Source organism: Tachyglossus aculeatus, chromosome 1 (genome assembly GCF_015852505.1).
Source record: "Tachyglossus aculeatus isolate mTacAcu1 chromosome 1, mTacAcu1.pri, whole genome shotgun sequence".
NCBI lineage: Eukaryota > Metazoa > Chordata > Mammalia > Monotremata > Tachyglossidae > Tachyglossus > Tachyglossus aculeatus.
In genome coordinates, this window is record NC_052066.1 from 166,035,110 (window position 1) to 166,055,397 (window position 20,288).

Here is a 20,288-nt window from a genome sequence, read left to right on the forward strand (position 1 = left end):
AAAGGAGATCAGCTCCCCTCTCTTTTGTCCTTCCATGTTCTTTGGTAGAGGTAGATTTGACCAAAAAAATGCTTCAGTCATTGCTAGTGAGTGACACTTGGATCTGTGACCTTTGGACATTTGATGGTCATCCCATCCTTAGCACCACAGAACTTACATGCATATCTTTTAATTATATCATATAAATTATTTATTTTAATGTCTGTCTCCCCCTCTAGACTGTAAACTCCCGGTGGGAAGAGAACATGCCTTCTAAATCTGTTTTATTGAACTCTCCCAAGTGCTTAGTACAGTGTTCTGCACAGAATAATGCTCAGTAAATACCATTGATAATGAAGATGATGATAGTGTTGACTGCTGCAGCAACCCACAACATGGCTTTTTTCTTGAGCTATGTCAAAGACCCCTATGAGAACTATTATAGGGGATGGAGTAGACCGTAAACACTTGTGGACAGGGATTGTGCCAACCCACTCTGTACTTTCTAAGAGCTCCAGAAAGTCCCACTCACTGAATCCAAGGATGTGTCCAAGAATGAAAAGGAGGCGAAACATCAATTAAACTTTATTTTGGTTGTGTTCTGCTCTGTGGCACCAATTTGGGCATTGCTATGTCTTTAAATCTATCCAAGCAATACATTCATTTTGAAAATAAGGAAATCAAACCTTCACTAGATGGTTGCCAAGGAAAATCAGGTCTGAAATTGTTGCTTTTTGTAATAGTTTTTAAAATTCAAGTGTTCGAGAAAGATAATCATTATTGCCTTGCCAACTGTGAACAATTTAAATATCGATCTCAACTCAACTGTTTCTTTATAGAAGTTTTCTGGGACCATCCTTGTTTAAGCATATCTATTCTTTAGAACTTGAAAATCATGTTTTGTCTTTTTGTTCCAGGCTCTAAAGAAACAGGAGGCAAAATTTGACGAAAGCGAGGGATTACTGAAAAATAAACTCAGGAAATCTGAAAGTGAAAAGAGCCAAGTAAGAATTTTGAAATACTTTTGCTACATTGGAAGAAAAAAAACACTGTTTTTTTTCCATTATGAAGATGATGATATCTGTGGACTGCTCCAGAGCTTCCAGGCTGTGATCTCTTGTTAGCACAGAGCAGAGGCTTTACATTCACTGAGGATTTAGTTGGTTGGAATGCAGTTTCTCCTGTTTGAACAGCTTTCATGGTCTGTCAGTTTCTCGGTGCAGGGAATATAGTGTTTTTGGATTTTTTGCCTCCTTGTTACCTCAACTACTCTTTTCTGCAGGTTACCAGATGTTGCATTTATGTAGAGGCTGGGGAACAATCCAGGAGCCTGATCCTGCTGCCTACAAGGAATGAACAGTTATTTGAAAACCTGTGTGGGTGTGGATGCAAGACTTTTTTTTAAAAGTCAAAAAGAGAGGAACTTTCATTGTGCAAATTAGATAGCTACTCACATTTAAAAAGAAGTTACTTGATATATTTGAGAGCATCTGCCTCGATTACTTGGAATTATTAAAAGGATCTTTCTTAGGGGAGAGGAAAGTTCTTCCTCACACCGCTCTCATTTGATTGTGTACCACGGTGCATAGTTAGATATTTTTCTTGTGTGTGCTATGAGTAGAACAGGAGTTATGAGTAGAACATTACTGTTACTTTGCAAATAATGGGCTAGGCTAGACAGTCTACTTCTTGAAGATTAAGCTGATGTCATTCCCATAAACCATATTATTGGAGAGTTTGGTGAAACAATAGTCTGTATAACAGTTCTGATTAGCTCACTGTGGTTTGGGAGAAGTGGGGAGGACCATACAATAAGGGTTTACTGCAGGTTTATAACACTCTCCTAGGTCCTTGGGAGTACACAAATAATACACACAGTCCCAGCCCTCAAGAGGCTTAGAGTCTGAAAAGCCAGTGATTTTTTTGGGGGGGAGGGAGTGAATTGAGGCTGAGATTGTTTTAAATTTTCCCTGTCTTGAACTAAGTGCTAAATTTCCCCTTACTCGAGAAGACCAGGCCTCTTCGATCCTGACAGGCTATTTATCCTCAAGTGTTCTGCTGCATTAATTGAAAGCTACTTTAGCTTCTCAGGATATAAATGTGCATTTATAGTGTCAATGAGGGAATTTAGCACTCTTGGCTTGGGGTTTTATGAGTTGCTAAGGCAATGAGGTGGCCAAGTGTCAAGTTAAAGGAGAGTGATAGGGAAAAAAGGTGTATGGAATAATGTGAACCCAGACATCATTGGGTTCGGCAGCCTTTACCCTCTAACAGGGAAAGTTCCTATGTTAAGAATAGAGATTGTTTTTCCTGTGCCTCTCTTTCCTATTCAGTTTCATTGATTCTGTTTCTTGGGGATGATGATTTGAATGTTGGGGAGGGGGAATCAATGCTTAGGGGAATTTCTGTGGGTTGGGGAACATGCCTGGGGATATGTGCATCTTGGAGTGGGTGTAAGGTTGTTGCTTAGGTATCAAGTTGTGTGAATGTGTATTATTTGTTGAGTGTTTTTTCCTTTTCCTCTGAGTGGAGGCTGCAGAGAGGGGATCCCTGGGCTTATTTATTATACATTATTTATTATAGATTATATATTATGAATTATGGATGTGAATGTCAGCTTCCCTCACTAGACTGTACGTTTGTTGTGGGCAGGGTACTTGCCTACCAATCCTGTTGTATATTACTCTCCCAAGAACTTAGTAAGTGCTCTGCACACAGTAAGCTCTCAGTAAATACCATTGATGCTGCTGCTGCAGCTGCTGCTGCTGAACTATACTCTTGTGAGTGAGGAGGGGTATAATGGTGGCTTTGGGGCTGCAACTTCAGTCCCTGAGCTCCATGGAAGAGCAAGAGGTTGCTGTGACAGAGGCTTTGGGGCAGTGCAGGGTTCAGTTCAGCTGCTCCTTTTTGTAGGGTCTGAGGTTTCTGTCCTCTCCTCTTATCTTGCATGACCAGGACCCCTGGGATCAGCAGGGCCCCAGGCCTTGGCACTCCTTGGTGCCACGACAGGGCACACACAGGAGCTGTAAATGTCTCCTGGACTTGGGATATTGGAGGACCCATAGAATGTCCAACTTGAGGCAGTGCCTCAATGGAAGATGAGTTTCTAGGGCGAGCCTTGGTCCTGCTTTCAGTGTGAAACACCAGGTGAAAGCTCAGTTTGTCCTTCCATTACTATGCCAACAGCAATTAATTTCATCTCCAGCCCTGATTAATCTCACTTTGATTTCTTTTCTTCTGCTATTGAAACGTTAGCTAGAGCAGGAGCTACAGCTGTCCCGAAAGCGGTTGGATCAGTCGGAAGGCAGCCGAGAAATGCTTTTGCTTCAGGTAACCATAAGGATTAAGAAAATCTTCTCCTGTTTATGATTTTGTCATTTTTACATCACCGGGTGATGCAGCATAGCCTAGTGGAGAGAGAGTATGGTCCCGGGAGTCAGAAGGAATGGGGTCCTATCTTGGCTCTGCCAATTACTTGCTTTGTCACAACTTCTCGGTGCCTCAGTTTCTTCAACCGCAAAATGGGGATACCTGTTCTCTCTCCTGCTTACACTGTGAGCCCCATGAGGGACAGGGACTGTGTCCAACCTAATTAACTTTTACCTATCCCAGTGCTTAGACTAGTGTTTGACACACAGTAATTGCTTAACAAATGCCATAAAATATTCAAAAGGAGCTTGGTTAAAGTGGAACTATTGTTTCTCCCTCCCCCCACCCCCCACCATCTCAACCAGACTTGCTGATTGCTACTGAAACTTCTAGTGCATTTCTCTTTTGAAGTTCAATGTGTAATACTGGACTGGATCAGGAAGACAGTCTTTTCCCAAGAGTCTCATTTTCTTCCAAGAAGCAGTGGAGAGTGAATGGGGGAGTAAAATACATAAAGCAGGAATTTACATGTTGAAGCACCTTTGAATATATCCCCATCCGAATTTCACCTTTTCAAGGTGCTACTTTCCCCTGTTTAACTTTAGATAAGGCTTGATTTTTAAACATAACATTTTTCATCCCATTAGTCCATAATGGGGATCTGGCTCTTTTGATATTTAAAGTTCAACAGCTTTAAATAGCTCTGTTACTTATATTGGATAAGGGCAAGTGGTTTTCTAATTGCCTTTCTGGCTGTGTTTAATACAAGCTGCAATCGTACTATATGTATATTGAGAGACACATTATTACAGATGGTTGGCAAATAGAATACACCGTGGACCTGCCATACAGACAGCTTGTAAACAGTCCATTGGTTACCATAGACCCAGTTCTATACAAAAGTTTTTCTCTCACTCCAACAAACTTCATTGAAAAGAACATGAACATTCTTTTTACTGTATTGTGGCATGATTTCTTAGGATATTGGCTTTTGCTGATATCTCCAATCTTCAATTGCCCTTTCCCCAACACTGTACTCATATTAAAATTACTGTATGTTCATAGGCTGTTAACTCGTTGTGGGCAGGGAATTTGTCCATTTATTGTTGTAGTGTACTCTCTCAAGTGCTTAGTACAGTGCTTTGCACCGAGTACTCAATAAATCCGATTGAATGAATGAAAGAAAACAGGCCTGGAAGTCAGAAGACCTGAGTTCTAATCCTGACCACCATTTGCCTGCTGTGTGTCCTTGGGCAAGTCACTTAACTTCTCTGTGCCTCAGTTTCCTCATCTGTAAAATAGGGATTCAATTCCTATTCTTCCTCCCACTTAGACTATGAGTCCCATATTGGACCTGATTGTCTTGTATCTACTTCAGTTCTTAGTACAGTGCTTGGATCATAATAACTACCCGAGTACCACAGTTATTATTTTGATTATTATCTGTGCCCTAAATGTTTTTGTTTGCACATCTTATTGCGTTAAAAATCAGTATTTACATTTTTTAAAGCACTAATCTCACTCTTGCCAAGCTTTTGGATGAGAATGGATCACTGCGTGCTATTTTTTTTCATTTGAGCTAGGGCTTTCCTGGAGTACCAGGTTTGCTGATGACTAGCTAATTTCCCAGGATTTGGGATCAGAAGCTCACCTTTTTGTGGTCTGCATTTAGATAGAAGATCTGCGTTCCCAACTCTTGAAATCCGAAGAACATCGTGTAGGTTTGCAGCATCAAGTATCCCAACTTTCCAGACAATGCCCCGGCCACCCAGATGAACAAGACGATGGCAGGAGATTTAGAACAGGTAGGACCTTGTCCGCAACAGGGGTTCTCCCAGTTGCGTGTGCCTTTTGAAAATAAGGTCATCACAGTGGTTGGAAATGATGACTTGGGCAATGGTTTTGAATTCCAAGCAGAGCTGTTACCAGCAGCCCAATCTCTTATCTGGAGTTAATTTAGTATCATTATATCAAATTAACTGTCTATGGAAAACAAAGATTAGAAGCCCATTAACTTTGGCTATCTGGACCCTGGAAAAAAATGACTTAATAATAATGATGGTACTTATTAAGTGCTTACTAGAAAATAAGAATGTTATCTTGGATTTCCAGAACCCCAGTGCTCCATCAAAATGCCATGAACACCTATTAAACATTGAAATGGCACATTTGAGGGTTTAATGCCTTGCCTTCTAACAGCCACATATCATAAGGTGAAACATTTCTAATGGAATAAAGTACCTTAGGGAGATGGGAGGATTTGCCAACAATCTGCAGGGAACAGGTCTGATAATTTTGTTGCATTGTTCTCTCTGAAGGGCTTAGATCAGTGCTCTGCATGTAGTAAGCGCTCAAGAAATGCCATTGATTGATTCGTTCCTGAAAGGTGCTATTTCAACACTTGTGCTCTGAGCAGGGCCATATATAATCTAGCTGATGTTAATGCAGTATCTTCTTGGTAGCTTCTGTTGGGTAGAAATTCCTTGTTGCTTAAAAACCCAATTGTCCTTAAGAAAAATCAGAAAATTAATCTTCTCTTAAAAATTTGAAAATTTTTTAAACTTTCTAAAGATTTTGGAGTAATTTAGTTCTTTTAAAGTTATTGTACCAAATCAAGTTGTATTGTTTTATGTGGTAATTTTTAGTAAACTTCTCCTGATTTCGTAAATCACTGAGCACAGAAATACAGTTTGTAATTAAAGATTTAGCAATACAATTCATTGTTTATATTGCAAGAAGAAGCTGTTAATTATATGAACTTCAGTATTATTCCCGTGGGCAGAATAGAATAGTCGCAGATTCCTTTCCCGATGTTCAGTAACTGCCTGGGGCGGGCAGGGGGAGAGTGGAAAGGAGAAATAGTAGATCAAATTGAAGAAGTGCTTTAGGGCAGCACTGGCAACTGTTCTCCTTAACTGTGCCATTCCAGTGAGAAGTGGATGGGGTAGATGTTGCTTTTAGAACCATCCATCAATGAATGGGTGGTATTTATTGGGCACCTATTTAGTGCTCAGCCCTGTTGTAAGCCCTTGAGAGGTGATAACAGAAGCAAGACACTTTCCCCTCCCCCAAGTCCTTAGAAGATAGTGGGGGAGACAAGAAAAAAAAATGACAGGACACAAGTGGGAGCAAGAGGAAGAGAGGATATACCAGAAAATGCTACTTATATATCAGGATCAAGTAGCTAAATAAACAATTGAATGCACAATAAATATATGAAGTATGCATTTGAACACGAGCACCTCCTCATCCATTATTTTGTAAACTTCCTGTGAACAAGGAACGTGTTATTTATTCTGGTGCTTTATAAGCTCCTGACATCAATACAAATAAATAAAATTACAGATATGTACGTAAGTGCTGTAGGGCTAGGAGGAGGGAAGAGCAAAAGGAGCAAGTCAGGGCGATGCTGAAGGGGGTGGAAATGAGGAAAAGTGGAGCTTAGTCTGGGAAGACCTCTTGGAAGGGATATGCCTTCAGTAAGGCTTTGAAGGTGGGGAGAGTAATTGTCTGTTGGATTTTAGGAGGGAGGGCAAACCAGGCCAGAAGCAGGACATGGGCTAGAGGTTGGGGGTGAGACAGGCGAGATCGAGGCACAGTGGGAAGGTTAGCACTAGAGGAGCAAAGTGTGCAGTCTAGGTTGTAGAAGGAGAGAAGCACGGTGAGGTAGGAGGGGGCCAGGTGGTGGAGTATTTTAAAGCCAATAATGAAGAGTTTTGGTTTTTTTTGATGCAGAGGTGGATGGGCATCCACTGAAGATTTTTGAAGAGTGGGGTGACATGCCATATAGTGAATAGGTTGGCATTAGAGGAGTGAAGTTTGTGTGGTGGGTTGTTGTAGGAAATCAGGGAAATAAGGTGGGAGCGGGCAAGGTGATTGCATGCTCTAAAGCCAATGGTAAGGAGTTTCTGATTGATGTGGCGGGACAGCAGAGTTCTCTCGGCTGTGAAGCGGGTGGGAGTTTCAAGCCAGAGATGGGATATGGTCAAAGAGTTGGTGGTGGGATAGATGAGATCGAGATACAGTGAGTCAGTTGGTTAGAGGATTGAAATGTGCGGGCTGGATTCTAATAGACACCAGTCTCATGTACTGCTTCCACCTGGCCATAGTCAGAGACAACCATGGAAGAGTGGCGGACGCCTGGCTCCGCAGCTGAAGCCTCAGAAGCCCAAGTCAGTCAGTCAGTCAATCATGTTTATTGAGCATTTACTTTGTGCAGGGCACTTTACTAAGTGTTTATGTTGTACTACATACGATATAACAGAGTTGATAGTCACGTTCCCTGTCCACAATGGAAAGCTCAAACCTCTCACCAAGCCGCAGTCACTGGCAGCCATGCCAGAGGCCAACAAGCCAGCTGGGATAGCCAGTGTGCTGCCTCTGACAGGCATACCTGGGCTTGTCCATGCCTGCTTCGGGGTATCAGTCGCCAAGCGGAACAGCACTTGATGGGACAGCAGTGCGGACTCGCTGTCATGTGTCATTGCCTGACTCCCATCAGAATCGATAAACTCAAAAGTCACCTGGGTGACATTTCTGACACCCGTGATGAGCGGAAGGCTTGAGATAAGAGTCAAGAACTGCGGGAGGGTGAGTCAACGTGGCAATTTTGGTCTGAGTGAAAAGCATAACAATGTGCGTCCTGCAAATATGTTTTCTCTTTGAAGTTGCTGAGAGGTCCGAGTGGGAGAAACAAGACCTGGAGCGGCAGATCCTGGAGCTGAGGACTGAGCTGAACCGAAATACCATTCTGTCTGAGGTGGATGAATTGAGGCGGTGCCTGGAGCGCAAGGACAAGGAGAAAGCCCAATTTGCAGCACAAATAGAGGTGATTTAGCTATTTTTAGCTACCTTCTGTCTCCTTGTGACCAAATGAACTTTCAGAGAGAGTAGATTGGACCCTTATCTAAAAATCTCCTCACACTGAGGAGTCTGTAGCCTTGTAACAATAAATTCTCCTGAAGCACTTAGAACTGCCTCTGGAGCTCTTTTACACTTCATTGAGAACCTAAAGACAACCCACCCCAGTCTCCCGTTGCTCCAGATTTGACAGGCCTTGGCTTTGAACCGAGGTTTAGCTGTCATTCTTGCATGAGCAATGACTTTTCTCCATGGAAACGTCTCTGTTTCCCAATGCAACTTAGGCTCCCATTAGATTGTGGGTAGGGATTATGTCTTCTGCCTCGATTGTAATCTCCCAGACATTTAGGAAGTACAAATCTCAGTGCCCATTAGGTGCTCCACAAATACTGTTGGCTAATTGAGTAGTATTAAAGGACTCTGAGCGTGCTGATGGCTTTTTTAAAATCCCCAGCCCAAAATCCCTTTGTGTAACTGATGGAACACCAAACACTATGCCTTTCTTTCTCCCTCCCTCCATCCTCCTCCTCCTCTGTGTCTCTTTCTTTTCCTTCCTCTGGTCCTCTTTCTGCCTGGTAATTTCTAAAAGCGGCTGCCATGAATCTTAACCTCAGAGCCCCTCAGGAGGTGTCCTAGCCTTGGCCCAATATTGATTTTCTCTTGAAGGTTATGTTATATTTCTCTTAAGTAATGTATGACTAGGCAGCCACTACAGTCCACCCCCCTGATCAAATTTCCCTGCTGTAGATGGAATAATGATCAGAAAAGCAGTATTCAGACCAAAATAGGAGAGTGTTTCTCAAAGGATCGGCTTAATTTCCATTATAATTGAATGATCAAGTTATATCCAATTTGGATGACAGGTTCAGAAAAATGAAGCCTTCTAAAGATGTATTTTTAGCTGTGAATATGCCACTTGTAATTTCAATGAGGTAGTATAAAAATGATTTTTCTAAATGGAAATGGATGGTAAGATGTCCTGGGAGTTAGGCATTGAAAGCACTTACCTCGTCAAATCTGCACAAGAAATGTTTAACAGGTATTTCTAGAGCAGGCATTATTTCTTGCCTTTCCTCAGTTCCCTCATCTGTAAAATGGGGATGAAGACAGTGAGCCCCATGTGGGACATGGACTATGCCCAACCTGATTAGCTTACATCTACCCTAACACGTAGTACAGTGCCTGGTGCATAGTAAGTGCCTAACAGATACTTTTTTTTTTTTAAAAAAAAGCCTCCATGCTGCCTGTGAATCCCATTTAGGATCAGAGTCTAAGGAAAGGGCAATATTGATGAACTTTTTTCCAAAGACTCCAAATGTTTAATAACTGACTTAATGGTAATTGGCTCAGAATAATGGCGGGGACAAAGATTTCTCTGTACAGGTTTTATTTTACAACTTGCTTGTTTGTCAGCGCTTAGAACAGTGCTTGGCAAATAGTAAGTGCTTAACAAATACCATAACTATTATTATTGAGGAAAGTAAATATGTTTTTTTTCTGCAGGAAAGATTTTTTTCCTCCCCCAGTGTATGTTAAGGATTGTCTAGAGTTGCACTTGGATTTGCACCGTTTATTAATCTCTGTCTCCCGCTCTAGACTGTAAGATCACTTACAGGGAACATGTTGGCAGGGAACATGTCTACCAATATGTTATTTTAAACTCTGCCAAGAATTTAGTATAGTGATCTGCACACTAAGTGCTCCATATGTACGATTGATTGATTGACCAAGGGTGGACAAAATATCTTTGCCATCTGTTTAGAATCAGGTGCTGTTTTCCTTTCTTTGGATTCGAAAATGCCTGCTGGATTGCTGGATTAGAACCCAGTTCTTCTGACTCCTGGGCCTGTACTCTTTCCATTAGGCTATGCTGCTTCCCTAAGGCTTTTAGGGCCTTTAAGGTTTGTCCACCCACCCATTCACCCAACCCAGTCCCTTAACACTGCTGCAGCTCTGGGCAATTTGGAGAAAGCAAAAGCCCTGTCTGATAAACATTGCAAATGAAAGCGAGGTTTCATAGGAAACTGATTTGATTTAGAACATTTATTAGAAAAAGTGCCTGCCCACTGTTGATTAGCACTGTGGAATCTAAATGATTACAAGGAAGAGAAATGCTCCCTAGGGTGAATGACATTGTTTGTCCCCCAAGAGTAAAAAACTCCTGCATGGATCGGCACCTTAGCAGATGAGGAGCGGGGAAAAAGAATTAGCATCCTTAGGCAGCGATCTGAAAATGGCTGTCACCTGGACAAATCAGGAGCTTTGTCTAGAGATGCAATCTTACAGGAAAACAAAACCAAAACAAAAAAACCTTGTCTCTACAGCTTTAGTTTTTAGCTGATCCATTTAAATTGGGCAAAAGGAAGTATAAATGACATGTTGTGTGAATCTCATTATAGGAAAAAGGAAATAAAAGTAATATGTAGTGATGGATCAAATTTGGTACAAAATGTTGTGCTTATTCATGAATATTTTGAAATTTTCTAAACTTGTTTCATCAGTTTCACCTGTAGTCAAAAAACTTCCTTCCTCTTGAAAATGCAGATGCTTCCATTTTACCAGTAAGAAACATGGAGCTTTGGGCATTGTTTGAAAATGCATTGTTTTGTCCAGTTGAGGCTAATACATTTTTCTTTTGAACTGCTAATTATGTTTTCCCTGCAGTTAGAGAATCATTGGCAATTGTTAACTCTTTTTAACTTGTCAGGTGTTAATTTACAGTAATTGAAGAACTTGACTACCATAGTGATTAGTTTTGAAGAAATAAATGCAACTGTAAACTCATTTGTTCAAAAAGATGACCTTTTTAATTAAAAAAAGTCTTATGAACAGTGTATGCTACTATAATTTATTTTTCAAACACAAGTGACTATAGTCCCTGTAGACTGTAAACTAATTGTGGGCAGGGAATGTATCTCTCAGGTCTGTAATACTGTATTCATCCAAGCGCTTAGTACAATGCTGTGTGTGCAGAAAATCATTAATAAATACTATTTCTTGATTGAAGTGAAGCAGATAATAATAATTGTGGAATTTAAGTGCTTACTTTGTGCCAAGCACTGTACTTAAGCGTTGGAGTGGATACAAGCAAATTGAGGTGGACACAGTCCCTGTCCCTCTTGAGGCTCACAGTCTTAATCCCCATTTTGCAATTGGAGTAACTGAGGCCCAGAGAAGTGAAATGACTTACCCAAGGCCACACAGCAGACAAGTGGTGGAGCAGGATTAGAACTCATGATTTTCTGATTCCCTGGCCCATGCTCTATCCACTACACCATGCCGCTGGCGTGTCTGAAATTCTGGATGGACCTCGGGTCTAAAACATTATGGGCAGGAATCTATATGAAGGGATTTATTATCGTACCTGAGGTTTGTGCAGTAGATCTCTCTTGCCTTTGACCTTGCCGGTCATAGTCCTGTTGGGGGTCCCAAGTGCAATGAGAGAGTAGGTGGGCAGGGGTGCTGCTTATGGTGAAGTGCCCATGTAGGTTTTTTACATACATTCATTCATTCAATTGTATTTATTAAGCGCTTACTGTGTGCAGAGCACTGTACTAAGCACTTGGGAAATACAAGTTGACAACATATAGAGACAGTTCCTACCCAACAATGGGCTCATGATGCCCGTTAATGACTTTTGGTGTTTGCCACCCACATTAGCTATGTTGTTGGCCTCCCATGTTAACCAGCTATTTTGTAGAATTTCTACTGGACAGACTTCATGGGACCCCTTTAGCAATTCTTCGGTGATACATCTTCACCATTGATGGCCCAGCCTCAGCAGGACCTAACTGAGACAAGAACCTGGGTCTCCTGACTCCTAAAGCAGAGCTCTTTCCCTGGACCAAGTGTTGCCAGGCTCAGTTCTGGGTCTCCTTCTATTCTCCGTTCACATTTACTCCCTTGGAGAACTCTCTGTCTCCCACAACTTCAATTAGAATGATGTCCAAAACTACCTGCCTGCCTTGACCCCCTCCTTCTCTTCAGTCTCGGATTTCTTCCTGTCTTCAGGTCATTTTTACTTTGGATGACACCTCAAACTTAACATGTCCAAAACAGAACTCCTCATCTTTCCACTCAAACCCTGCCCTCCCTGTAAATATCCCATCCTTGTAGGCAGCACCACCATCTTCCCTGTTTCACAAACCTGTAACTCTAACATTATCCTTGACTCAAACAGTGCTCAGTGCTTAGAACAGTGCTTTGCACATAGAAAGTGCTTAATAAATGCCATTATTATTATTATTCAACCCATATTCTGTCACAAAATCCTGTCGACGGTACCTTCACAACATCTCTAAAATATACCCTTTCCTCTCCATCCAAAATGCTACCATCAGTCTCCACACACTGATCATTTCCTGCCTTGACTACTGCATCAGCTTCCTTGCTTACTTTCCTGCATCCTAGCTCTCCCCTCTCCAGTCCATACTTTACTCTGCTGCCTGGATCATTTTTCTGAAAAACCATTGAGCCCCTATTTCCCCACTCAAGAGCCTCCAATATTTTTCCATCCACCTTGGCACACAGAAACTCCTCACCATTGCCTTTAAAGCACTCAATCATTTCTCTCCCTCCTTCCTTACCTTTGCTGGTCTCCTGCTGCAGCCTGGCCCAGGCGCTTTGCTCCTCCAATGCCAACCTACTCTTTGTACCTCAACCTCTTCTGTCTTGCCATTGACCCTTTGCCCATGTTCTCCCTCAGGCCTGGAACTCCCTCTCCCTCCATCGCCAACAGTCCACCCGTTTTCCCAGCTTCAAAACCCTCCAAAAATTACATCTCCAAGAGGTCTTCCCAGACTAAGCCCTTTATTTTCACTATTCACCCTCCCATCTCTGTCAAGTGTGAACTTGGCTATGTACCCCTTAAGCACCTTGATATTCACCCTAATCAAAATATTTATGAAAATATTCTTATGCTGTACTATTTCCCCTATCCCTAGTCTCTTTTAACATTTGTCTCTGTAGATTGTAAACTTCTTGTGGGCAGGATCATGTCTACCAACTATGTTGTATTGTACCTTCCCAAGCACTTAGTAAATGGTATGGTATTTAAGTGCTTAACTTTATTCCAGGCACTATACTAAGTTCTGGGGTAAATACAAGGTAATTGTGCTGGACACAGTCCCTGTGCCACATTGGGTTCTTAATCCAATGAGGTAACTGAGGTACAGAGAAGACAGTGACTTACCCAAGGTCACAGAGCAGACAAGTGGAGGAGCTGGGATTAGATCCTCTGAATTTCAGACCCATACTCTTGCCATTAGGCCATGCTGCTTCTCAACCATTGATTAATAGATAAAATGCTCTCTAGACGGAACCTCATTATAGCAAGAAGTAACAGAACTCAATCATCCCCAAAACATAGTCAATCAATGTCATCTTTTGAGCATTTCCCGTGTGCAGACCATTGTACTATGTGCTTGGGGGCTGGGTTGAGTATACAAATGCTTAAGGGGTGCACAGCCATGTGCATTTTCAATGCATAGCAAGTATTGTGCAAAAAGATTCCACAGTATTTTTGGAGTATCACAGTTCTTTATATTGTTTCAATTGAAGTACAGTGATAAACATATCTGGATTCATTTCTCACGTTTTCTCCTCAGTTTAGAACTGGCTTAAATTGAAACTCATAATGTCAGTCTCAATTTCGTTATTGAACAGTATCAAGTGTTTTTGGTCACATAGTAGGCCTACTAAAGGGATTATTTGTTTCCTAGACTGTAAGCCCATTGTTGGGTAGGGTCCATTTCTATATGTTGCCGATTTGTACTTCCCAAGCGCTTAGTACAGTGCTCTGCACACAGTAAGCACTCAATAAACATGATTGAATGAATGAATGAATTTATTGTGAAGATTGATATAATGTGTTCATTGGTGTTTCTATTTGCTAATAGGAGTCAGAGTTAATTAGTTATGGTATTTATTTAGGGCTGATTCTGAGCTAAGCAATCAATCCCTGGTATTTGTTGAGTACTTTCTGTGTGCACAGCACTGTACTAAGAACTTGGGAAAGGACAAGAGAAGCAGCGTGGCTTAGTGGAAAGAGCATGGGCTTGGGAGTCAGAGGTCGTGAGTTCTAATCTCAGCTCTATCACTTGTCAGCTGTGTAACTCTGGGCAAGTCACTTAACTTCTCTGTGCCTCAGTTACCTCATCTGTAAAATGGGGATTAAGACTGCGAACCCTACATGGAACAACTTATAACCTTGTATCTATCCTAATGCTTAGAACAGTGCTTGGCACATAATAAGCGCTTAACAAATACCATTTTTATCATTATTATTATTATCATTACAATACAAAAGAGTTGGTAGACATGATCCTTGCCCATAAGGAGTTTGTGGTCTAGAGGGGGAGACTGACATTAAAACAAATTACAGATAGGGGAAATAGAGTATAAGAATCTACTCTGCTATCGATATGCTGTACTAAGAATATACTCCTGCACACTTCCCTCCCACAATATCAACCTACTCACTGTATCTCCATCTCGTCTATTAAGCTATCCAACCTTGGCTTCACAGACTCCGTCCTCTCCTGGTTCTCCTCTTATCTCTCTGGCCATTCATTCTCAGTCTCTTTTGCTGGCTCCTCCTCCCCCTCCCATTCCCTTACTGTAGGTGTTCCTCAAGGTTCAGTTCTTGGTCCCCTTCTGTTCTCGATCTACACTCACTCCCTTGGTGACCTCATTCACTCCCACGGCTTCAACTATCATCTCTATGCTGATCACACCCAAATCTACATCTCTGCCCCTGCTCTCTCTCCCTCCCTCCAGGCTCGGATCTCCTCCTGCCTTCAGGACATCTCCATCTGGATGTCTGCCCGCCACCTAAAACTCAACATGTGCAAGACTGAACTCCTTGTCTTCCCTCCCAAACCCTGTCCTCTCCCCGCCTTTCCCATCACTATTGATGGCACTACCATCTTTCCCGTCTCACAAGCCCGCAACCTTGGTGTCATCCTCGACTCCGCTCTCTCGTTCACCCCTCACATCCAAGCCGTCACCAAAACCTGATGGTCTCACCTCTGCAACATTGCCAAGATCCGGCTTTCCTCTCCATCCAAACCGCTACCCTGCTCGTCCAAGCTCTCATCCGATCCCGTCTGGATTACTGTATCAGCCTCCTCTCCGATCTCCCATCCTCCTGTCTCTCCCCACTTCAATCCATATTTCACACCGCTGCCCGGATTGTCTGTGTCCAGAAACACTCTGGGCATGTTACTCCCCTCCTCAAAAATCTCCAGTGGCTACCAATCAACCTATGCATCAGGCAAAAACTCCTCACCCTCGGCTTCAAGGCTGTCCATCACCTCACCCCCTCCTACCTCACCTCCCTTCTCTCCTTCTACAGTCCAGCCCGCACCCTCCGCTCGTCTGCTGCTAATCTCCTCACTGTGCCTCGTTCTTGCCTGTCCCCCCGTCGACCCCCGGCCCACATCATCCCCCTGGCCTGGAATGCCCTCCCTCCGCACATCTGCCAAGCTAGCTCTCTTCCTCCCTTCAAGGCCTTACTGAGAGCTCACCTCCTCCAGGAGGCCTTCCCAGACTGAGCCTCCTCCTCCCTCTCCCCCTCCTCCCCCTCCCCATCCCCCCGCCTTACCTCCTTCTCCTCCCCACAGCACCTGTGTATATGTATATATGTTTGTATGTATTTATTACTCTATTTTATTTGTACATATTTTTTCTATTTATTTTATTTTGTTAATATGTTTTGTTTTGTTGTCTGTCTCCCCCTTCTAGACTGTGAGCCCGCTGTTGGGTAGGGACCGGCTCTATATGTTGCCAACTTGTACTTCCCAAGTGCTTAGTACAGTGCTCTGCACACAGTAAGCGCTCAATAAATACGATTGAATGAATGAATGAATAAGCACTTAATATACACCCCAAACCCAGCCCCAGAGCACTTTTATACCTATCCATAATTTATTTTAATGGCTGGCTCCTCTTCTAGACTGTAAGATCCTGGTGGGAAGGGAATGTGTCTACCATCTCTTGTAGTCTCTGAACCGCTTAATACAGTCCTTTGCACACAGGAAGGGCTCAGTAAATGCCATTGACTGACCATTGATTGATATGTACATAAGTGCTGTGGGGCTGAAGAGAATATCAATGTGTTTGAGGTAATAATACTATTAAGCTCTTACTATGTGCCAAGCACTGCTCTAAGCAGTGTGGTAGATACAGTGTAATCAGGTTGTCCCACGTGGGGCTCACAGTCTTAATCCCCATTTTACAGATGAGGTAACTGAGACACAGAGAAGTGAAGTGACTTGCCCAAAGTCACAAAGCTGATAAGTGGCAGAGCTGTGATTAAAACCCATGATTTCTGGCTCCCAAGCGTGGGCTTTTTCCACTAAGCCACGCTGCTTCTCTACAGAGAAGCCAAGGTACAGAGTCAAATGTACAGACAATGAGGGGTTAGGGAAAGCCTCTTGGAGAGAGGTGATTTTAGGAGGGTTTTGAAAGTAGGGAGGGCAAGGTCCTTTGGATATGAAGAGAGTGAGATATGGGGGTGAGTTCCAGGCCATAGGGAGGACTTTAGGGGAAGCTTTCTTCTGTAGGATAGATGAGAGGTTGGTGCTAAACAGATGAAATGTGCTGTTATGTTGTAGTAGGAGATTATTAAGCACTGGAGTGGATTGTCAGTCAGACATAGGCCCCATCCTTCATAACGCTCCTAATTTAAAGTGTTCTTTTTAATAACTAAACCAGTGCATAAAATGAAGATTGAGAGTGAGAATTGGAATATCCTGCCATTAGGCCTTAGGAGGTGTTTTCATATTAGTGCTGCCCTCCCCATCCCCATAACTGTGGCTACCTTCACTCTCTTAATTAACAGCAGAGATGTATTTTTTAGGTTTTGCTAAGCTTGCATCAGTTGATACATTACCATTGCTTAAAGTCCTATCTAGCTCTGTGAAAGGTGAAAACTTTTCAATAGACCTTTGCTCTATAGTATTAATTGCACCATCATTTAGCTTAGTAAAGTGAATAATATAGACAGCCCTTTCACACTGGGAAAAACAAATTTAACTATCTCAGCTCCTGGCACCAAAAAAAAAAATCAAAAACAAAAAACCCAAAATGGATGCTACATTGGGATTTGTCTTATTTTCCTTTCAAATGTACATAAGACTTTTAATCAGAGTATGGGCACAACATAAAAATTTAATTCCGCATATTTAAACTCTAGTTTAACCTCATTAACCTTCATAAGCAATTTTTATTCCAAGTACCCTCGATCAGTGGGTCGTCTTGATTTAATTTTTGCCTCTTTCCTCCCTCTCCACCTTGGAGTCAGTGTTACTAAAATAAACTAATATTTGACTTTCAGATTCATTGAGGAAATAAGATACATAATTTAGATGGAAAAGATAACATGACTTGCCAGAGTTGCCACAAAAAAGTTAGAAGATAGGGGAAGAAAATAAAGAATATATAATAATAACTTTGTGATTGATAGAGGCAGAGAAGTTACAGGAAAGGTCCTCTCTTTGGAATAATATCAAGAGATAATATGTTTATTTTCTTGTATTCATAAAATAGCTACCTCTTTTGTGTTGACTGGTTTATCCTCATTTCTTTTGCATCTTTAAATTGTTTTAGGTGTTTTGGAAAGGAATGCATTTTAGTAGAGGTCGAGAAGGAGTACAGTAGTCTAGAGTTCATTAGATTCAGCCAGAACGAGATGCTAATAATAGGAATAATGATATTTTCTGGGATTCTGCTGAGAGCAATGCACCATAGTAATTGTTCGGGAGAGTATAACAGTCCACCTGATTGACCCCAGTGTGCTTACATTCTTACCAGTGGAAGTAATAATAACAGTAATTACAATAGTAATAATAAGTGCGGCCTAATGGAAAGAGCACCCTTCTGCAAGTCAGAAGACGTGGTTTCTAATCCTGGCTCCGCCACATGTCTGCTGTGTGACCTTGGACAAGTCACTTACCTCTCTGTGCCTCAGTTCCCTCATCAGTAAAATGGCAATTAAGACTGGGTGATGGACTGTGTCAGCAGTCAGAAGATGTGGGTTCTAGTCCCTGCTCCAATATACATCTGCTATGTGACCTTGGACAAGTCATTCAACTTCTCTGTGCCTCAGTGCTCCCTCCTACTTGGACTGTGAGCCCTATGCAGGACAGGGATTGTGTTCAACCTGATTAGCTTGTATATACCCAGTGTTTAGAACATGCTTGACACATACAAAGCACTTAAGTGCCACAAATAATAATAATAATTGTGGTATTTGTGAAGTGCTTACTACATGCCATGGGTAGATAAAAACTAATCAGGTTGGACATGGTCCCTGTCCTACATGGGGCGGTCTTAAGCACCATTTTACAGATCAGGGAACCCAGGGTCAGAGAGGTTAAGTGATTTGCCCAAGGTCACACAGCAGACAAGTAGTAGGTTCAGAACTAGAACCCAGATCCTTCTGATTCCCAGGCCTGTGCTTTTCCCACTAGGCCATGTTGTAGACGTAAAATATTTACAATCAGAAGAATCAGAATAAATACAGTGAATTTTCAATCGCTGCGTATATGCACAAGTACAAAGGATGTGTCCTTTCTCAGGCTCTCATCCCATTGACCCTTGCCTGGTGTGAGGCCTTCACAACTTTGAGAATGCTCAGTAGAGGACCTATAACTTTTTTTATGGTATTAAGCACTGTTCTAAGCTCTTGGGTAGGTACAAGTTAATAAGGTTGGACATAATTGCTGTACTGCATGGGGCTCACAGTCTAAGTAGAAGGAAGAACTGAAGCACAGAGAAGTTGAGTGACTTTCCCAAGGTCACAGAGTAAACCATTGGCAGAGGCGAGATTAGAACCTAGGTCCTCTGACTCCCAAACCCATGATCTATCTACTACAGCACACTGCTTCTCCATGGGTCTTCTGGGTTGGTTGGCCTAAGCTGCAGAGAGCATGAAATCCTGCTGCTCCTTTCATGTTTGATTTCATCTTATCTTTTGCATTTGTATTTGATTTTCCTTACGTGTCTGTCACCAACCCCTTCACCCTTAGATTGTGAGCCCCATTATTTTTAGGTTGTGAGACCAGGGACTTTGTACGTCAACCATGTCTTTATTTCCCAGAGCTTACAGTGCTGACCTCATAGGGCATAATCTATATTGTTACTACTACCTCTACTACCAAATGAAAAAGTTGGAGGGCTTTGTGAAGTGGGGAGGTTTGTGCTGGGCAGTGTTTCTGGAAGATGTTCTGGGCAGCCTTGGGAACTATGGATTGATAAGGGGAGGGGACTGAAGAATGGTGAGGCTGGAGGTCATCAGTGTCCTTCGTAACCCCATCTCAGCAGAGGGAAGGGGACCAAATCCCTACTGGAGGGAGGTCAAGGTGGAGAGAAGCAGCAAGGTCCAGTGGATAGAAGATGGGCCTGGGAGTCAAAGGATCTGGGTTCTAATCCTGGATCCATCACTTGTCTGCTCTGTGACCTTGGGTAAGTCATTTCACTTCTCTGGGTCTCAGTTACTTCATCTGTAAAATGGGGAGGAAGAGTGTGAGCCCCATGTGGGACAGGAATTGATCAGATTGATCAGCTTGCATCTACCCCAGGTTAAGACCTGGTATTAAGATACAGTGCCTGGCAGATAATAAGCGTTTAACAAATGCCATAAAAAATTCTCTGGGTGTATGTGATCCAGTCACGTGTTTGCAGAGGAATAGGATCAGGGAGAATGGGGTCACAGCTGGAGGGTCGGATTGAGGGGTGACTTTTTTCTGAATGGAGGAGACATGAACTTGAAGGTAGAAGGGAAGAAACCAGAGTAAACTGAGAGATTGAAGATGATAGAGAAGGGAGATGGGTGGGTGAGTTTTCCTGTGTTTAATACAGTGTCTGTTTGGATAGAGGCAAAGGGTCGTTTATAGAGGTAATGTGAAGACAGACCTGATGAAAATGAGATCTGCCCTTTGTGAAACCTAAGGAACAATTGTGTGTGTGCGTGTTTCGTGTTTGTTTATCTGTTCTTGAGGTTCAAAAGTGATAGCTCTGACCAGGAGATCTTAGCTATGTGTGGGTGTGATTACAACTCTCCTGTACTTGTTCCTTGC

General features: G+C 42.4%; 1 protein-coding gene across 1 annotated transcript in view; it reads left to right on the plus strand.

Annotated features, from left to right (window-relative positions):
• CEP128 (centrosomal protein 128) overlaps positions 1-20,288 on the plus strand; it is a 450,179-nt gene that overhangs the window by 75,344 nt on the left and 354,547 nt on the right. Inside the window, exons 9-12 of the mRNA XM_038752555.1 lie at positions 897-983; positions 3,235-3,309; positions 5,021-5,153; positions 8,016-8,176. Coding sequence (XP_038608483.1) covers positions 897-983; positions 3,235-3,309; positions 5,021-5,153; positions 8,016-8,176 — 456 coding nt within the window. The remainder of the gene's footprint in view (positions 1-896; positions 984-3,234; positions 3,310-5,020; positions 5,154-8,015; positions 8,177-20,288) is intronic.